This window comes from Triticum aestivum, chromosome 2D (assembly GCF_018294505.1).
Source record: "Triticum aestivum cultivar Chinese Spring chromosome 2D, IWGSC CS RefSeq v2.1, whole genome shotgun sequence".
Classification (NCBI taxonomy): Eukaryota; Viridiplantae; Streptophyta; class Magnoliopsida; order Poales; family Poaceae; genus Triticum; species Triticum aestivum.
Window position 1 is genome coordinate 477,115,121 of NC_057799.1, and position 5,886 is coordinate 477,121,006.

Here is a 5,886-nt window from a genome sequence, read left to right on the forward strand (position 1 = left end):
TCTGTGGGGCCGCAATTGGACCAGAGCTACCACGCTGGCAGGAGGTGCGACGCCAAAGGGAAGGGCGCTGCATAGTAGTGTGCGGCGCCTAGCTGTCGGGCGCCACACGAAAGGGTCGGCGGAGTGAATTTTTTTCGAAAGCAGGTCAATTTGTGATTTGATTTCGCCCTCAGGTCAAATATGTAATTTCTGCCGCTAGCTGCCCCAGATACTTCCTCTCAAAACAGAAAAAGAGAAGGCTAGCCCAGATATAGTCGAGTTGTTTGACTCTTCCCCCAGCTCCAGCTAGCGAGTCGTCAAGTTGCTTCGCCTCTGCCAACGTCTTGAATGCAAAGGCGTCACGGCCGGCGCCGGTGGCTGCCGCCGAAACTCCCTTCAGATTAGCCGTTCGCGACAAGGGAACGCGCGCGTGCGTGGCCACCCGGCGCTGCCACACCGAGCCCATGTGTTCCAAAAACGACGCTATCTCGTCTCTGTTCAGCGTCCCTTGTGTTTGTTTTTCTCTTCTAAAATGGACATAAATGAAAGTATCTGCTGGAAGGAAGAAGGAACGTAGACCCCAAGTCCTCAACCACCATCGCCCCAACAAGACGATCGGGCTAGCGTCCAAGTTTGACCTATGGAAGCCTCGTGCGTACGGCCGGCCGGCACCGGGCGAGCACACATGCACTGCACCGTATAGAACCTAGCCGGCCTGGTGCCGCGGCCCGCAGGCAGGCACGATGGATGGATGGATGGATACACCACCGTTGTTGCCCCGGTGCAGTTGGACGTCCATTCTGGCCGTAACGAGGTCCGCCCCGGCGCAGCTCCAACCGCGCGCCCCAACTGCACGCACCCATGGTGACCATGATGCACCATCATCTCCGCGCCTGGTATCCCCGATGCGCAACCGCGCGACGGCTACGCTGACGGCGACGCGTGAAACGAGCGCTCCGTCCGTCGTAGGGAGCGTCCGAGGCCCGCACCGGACTGTGCTTCTCTTCTGTGGTTGTGGCCTCCTGTCTGTCTCCGCGCCAGTCTCCTGGCCACTTGACCACCATAACTACTACTACTCCAGTGCCCAGTACCCAGCCATATGATTTGACTGAATAGCCACACAGTGCCTTCGCCGGAAAGAGGAAACGAAATCCTTGGTGAAAGGATCCACGAACCACGATAGATAGCCTCTGTCAATCTGTACTCTGCAGCTAACAGTTACCGACGGGGAACGTAGCACCGAGGAGGCCCCGCGCGAACCATCTAGAGCGTCCAGTAGAGCTCACTGACTTGCATTCGAGCGTGCAACACATTGTACTGGTACGTACTACTGTATGTTCCCATCGAGAGAGAAGATATCAGCCATGTTCGTGAAATGGTTAGTCCAGGCGAGCAACCGGGTGAACGTCACGGGAGCCGCACGGGTCGCCGAGTAAATGCACGATAGCTAGCTAGTACAGTGGTACTACTACTACTAGTAGGATGCATGAACGATATTTCTGATGTCCACGGTGCAGACTTCAGGTTCAGGGCGAGAGACGTTCACACGAAGGATTTGATCGAGCAGCGACGAAAGAAGAAAGTTTCATGGTACCGGAGTATTATATCCACCGATTCAGGCTGTCTGCGGCCTGCGTGCCACTTGGAAAACGAACGGCATTCAAAGCTCAAACCCTCAACTGCAACCAGATACGTATACAGTCCTATCTTTTGACGGGAAACACATGTACGTACAGTTATTGTGGTACAACGACGGTAGTAACAGCAAAAGGGGCTCTGTCTTGGAGCCACGAAGGGTTTTCATCTCATGTGCATGAACCATGCATGGTCATGGGCCGAGCGAGTTGCTGGCACAGTGGCATCCAGCGAGGAAAACGGTGCCAGAATAGCAAAACGGGTCGAACTGGAAAGGAGTGCTAGTGGCACCACCATCCATCCATCCACAACACGTGACGATGATCCGTGTAGTACACTAGAAGAACAGTTGGTTCGTTCAGGTTGAGGTCTCCCTCATCCCCACAGCCGTCATGACGCGGGAGTCGCCATGCCCTACAACCGCATGACCACATGACTTTTGCGTCTCAGAAAGCTGCACACAACGATCGCAGTGCCCGACGGTTTCGTTTCTCCACTACGTAGAGTCGGCATTTGTCACGTGTAGGAAACTATTCATCGCCAGGGGAGAAGATGAGACGAGATGAGATCACGTTCAAACTTAGCACACAACCGTGGTACACTTCTTTTAGAGTAGAACCCGTATGTCCACTACCTATGCTGCATGCATGATGGCGGGAAGCCTGCCAGCTTATTCAACTGATGCATGAATGAAACCCTATGGAGGGAAAAGCAAATGTAACTAACATGCACGGATCGAGCACCACGACACGACACGACACGGAACTCAGAAGATGGAAGGGAAGGAGCAACCAACGAACGATCTAGCAGGTGGGCACGCACTTCTTGCACCTGACGACGCACCGGCTGGAGGGGACGTGGTCGAGGCCGGCGCCGGCGTGCGACGTCTTGTAGCACCGCTTGCCGCACAGCACCTTCTTCCTCCGGCACATGTCGGCGGGGATGCAGTTCACGGAAGACTTCTTCAGCCGCTTCTTCGCCCCCGCCGGATGGCCGTGCCCCTTCCTCGCCGAGGCGTCCACCTCCGCGGCCGCGGCGGAGTGCCAGCCGTCCGCTCCCGCGCGGCCCGCCGACGTGAGGAAGCTGCCGGCCTTGGCTATGAGCGCGCCGAGCTCGCCGCCCAGGGTGGTGCCCTCGCGGGCGGCGAGCGAGAGCCTGCTCCCCGTGGCGGCGGCGAGCAGAAGCACGACCAGGAAGTAGGACGCCTTCATGCTGGCCGCCGTGTCGATCGACCAGCTCGGCCGAACACCGTCACCCTGTGATGTGATGTTACAGTACCACTTGCCACTAGTTACCGGTGCAGGTGAGGTCATGGTAACACTGTTCTCTTATATAGGCGATCAAGTCATCATCAGCAAGGATGCATGGCATGGAAGTGACTTTGGCATGGAAATGGGAGCCATCTGCATGGGCTACCTAACTGCGGTGAACATCAAATGCGTGTCAACATGGCGATGAACGTACGGGGTGGGGCGCGATGCGTGACACTGCGTGTGAGGAGCCGTGGACGAAACAGCCATGGGGGTGCCATGATTTGTGGGTTTCAGATGGCATCCTTCCTTGCAAAATTTCGGGGATGGATGCCTGATGGTGCTTCAGTCGGGCACGATAATGGTCAGGTCACTTGCATGAGCAGTAGCTCTCCTTCCACAGCACCATAAGACAGGTGTACTGACAGTGGCTTCTCAGGACGCCGCTGTGATTGTGTCTGCGTAGTTTGATTGCAAGGACTTGTTTCTATCCCGAGCCAGGTGTCTGGTGTTATGGTCTCTTAAGCTCGAGGGAAACTAAACTATGAAGATGATAAAATAAAATATTTGATTGATTGATTGATTGACTGATTTAAAAGATCACAACATTGTCATTTATTAGGACGACATTGAACTGTATCCCATGACCCCGGTGTCGAAGGGCTTTCAGCCATGCTTGGTGTCGAAGAGTTCCTTCTTCACTGTAGCAAGTCAAGCACACGTACGAGCACTGGGGGAAGAAGTATAATTGCAATTTAATAAATATATAGAAAGTTGGTACGTACATGATAAAGAGTCCAACTCTAGAAGGAAACTCTTCCTCAGGGAGGGAAAACTTTGCAAATGAAAACGATGTAATTAAAACCAAATTTGCGGTGACCACTGAAAATGATGTGTGCGCTATGCTCTATGCTACATGTACGGCGTAATACTCATATTCGCAACACTTCAGTCTATATGATTCTCCGAATTGATTACTGCTACTAGTACCAACTGAAGTTCAAATTCATATATACCAATTTCGAGGAAAATTTCTGGATGTGAATTCACAGCGTTTCTCGGTCAGCATTCAAGGGCGATCCTTCTCCAACAAGAAGCATAACAAACTAGGGAGGAAATGAAGTCATCGTCAGGCAGATAGCAGTTGCAATGACTTATCACTTTGTTCACGTCATTGGTCAAAACAGCGACGATAACAGCTACTGGCACTGGAATGCCAACCATTCCACAACCATAATAACACAGCTCGCGAGCAAGTTGCAGCCGGAAACTTACAAGCGAAGGATACCCTTCAGGCCAGTGCAGCTAGATCCTTGTCCGTCCATCATTCGATTATTAGTTGGAAAGCGCCTCCCACACGCCGTCCAGATGGGCTTCCTGGGTCTGGGACCAGTTGGCGGGGCGGTCCCTCCTTGGAGCCGGCTGCTCCCCCCTTGAGGATGAGCACTGGTCGGCCCTCCTGCGGCTGCTTCCGGTGTACAGAGCTCTCACCAAGGTGGAGGCCGGGGATGGGCGTGCGACCTCCTTCTGGCATGACCGCTGGCTTCCCTGTGGGATGCTCCGGACGACCTTTCCTGCCTTGTTCACGCATGCCACCTGCTCCGAGGTCACGGTCTGGGAGGCGCGCCGCCGCGGGGTGCGCGCGCTGCTGGTGCCCCGGCTCACCCCGCGGGCGGCCCAGGAACTTGATGCGGTTCAGCTGCTGGTTGCAGTGTGCCCTCCCCTGGGCGAGCCCGAGGCCCGGTCTGTCGCGCTCTGTGCGGGGCCTGGCGGTGGGTTCTCTTCACGGGGCGCCTACGCCCTCTACCACTACGGCGGTGTGGGCGCGCCTGCGGCTTCCTTCCTTTGGTCTTCCCGTGCCCCATCGCGAGTCAAGTTCTTCGGGTGGCTGCTCACTCAGTCTCGTGTGCATACACGGGACGTGCTGCTGCGCAAGACCATCCTCACTGCGGCGGAGGCCGGGTGCCCCTGCTGCGAGGCGGAGCTTGAGACGGCCGACCACCTCATCTTCGGGTGCCCGTTCGCGGTGCAGTTTTGGCTTAGGATCGGGCTGCCCCCTGCTGTAGGTTCGGTTCGTGCGCTTCATCGCTTCGACGCGTCCCCGGCCGTCGGCGCCAACTCTCCTGCGTGCTTCGTCCTTCTCTGCTGCTGGCGGCTATGGAAGCATCGAAACGCCATTGTTTTCCAGGGTGACACGATGTCCCTTGCTGCTACACTCAAAGCCTGTCGGGATGATGCAGTGCTTTAGCGTGGCCAGATGAAGACCGGCGATCAGTCCCACATCAACGTTTGGTTGTCTGTTCTTAGATGAGCCTGTGAGGCTTGCGGATCCTGAGAGTTGCACTCAGCTCTCGCCCCTCTTGTAACGACTGAATTCTCTGGTGGCTTTTGCCCCATTTACGCAATATATACAGGTGGTGGAAGGGCTCCCCTTCCCCGGGATCCGATTACGTCGAAGTCGAACTAAAGTTTGGGCTTGAAACAGAGGCACCCAAATCGAAAGGGAAGTCTACTGGCTCTAATTAAACGGGCATTTTGTCAGAGAGGTACACGTGGGTCATTTATGCATTATTAACAGCAACCGGCCTAAGCATCGTGTAAACCGTCAGTTGGCAAGGCATTGGGCATTTGGTTAGAGGTCACATATCTCCCAGCAGACACAGAACAACCACCACCGTACCAGAGCTGATTAGTAGTACTTAGTCAATGCATAATGATGTAGATACAGGAGTGCTCCTGTACAAGTGACAAGACCACTGACGAGAAAAGCCAAACAGCATGTTATGGAGGCAAATATGATGGCCTACTTTCCAGTCCAGATATGCACATAATTAAAGAAAAGGAGAAAGGAGATAAACCCAATACTAAGAACATGAAAGGCAGAACCTTATACGGAACGACACATTCGTTGCTCATAAAAGACAGGAAGCAAAGATAATCGTTTTGGATTTGGACAGGTCTTCGTAATTGGTGAACTTCTTTTTAAGGCCCAAGAAATTGACAAGGTCGGCTCCCAAATCCA

The 5,886-nt window shown here is 54.4% G+C and overlaps 1 protein-coding gene across 1 annotated transcript; it reads right to left on the reverse strand.

Moving 5' to 3' along the window:
- Positions 1-2,167: 2,167 nt before the first annotated feature.
- LOC123049622 (uncharacterized) lies at positions 2,168-2,942 on the reverse strand. The gene has a single exon (XM_044472520.1). It carries the CDS (start codon positions 2,925-2,927, stop codon positions 2,418-2,420), a length of 510 nt encoding a protein of 169 aa, XP_044328455.1. The 5' UTR covers positions 2,928-2,942; the 3' UTR covers positions 2,168-2,417.
- Between the last annotated feature and the right edge of the window lie 2,944 nt (positions 2,943-5,886).

Bases quoted from the DNA above. Each gene is read 5' to 3' on its own strand.
- LOC123049622 (XM_044472520.1), bottom strand. From the start codon at position 2,927: ATGACCTCACCTGCACCGGTAACTAGTGGCAAGTGGTACTGTAACATC.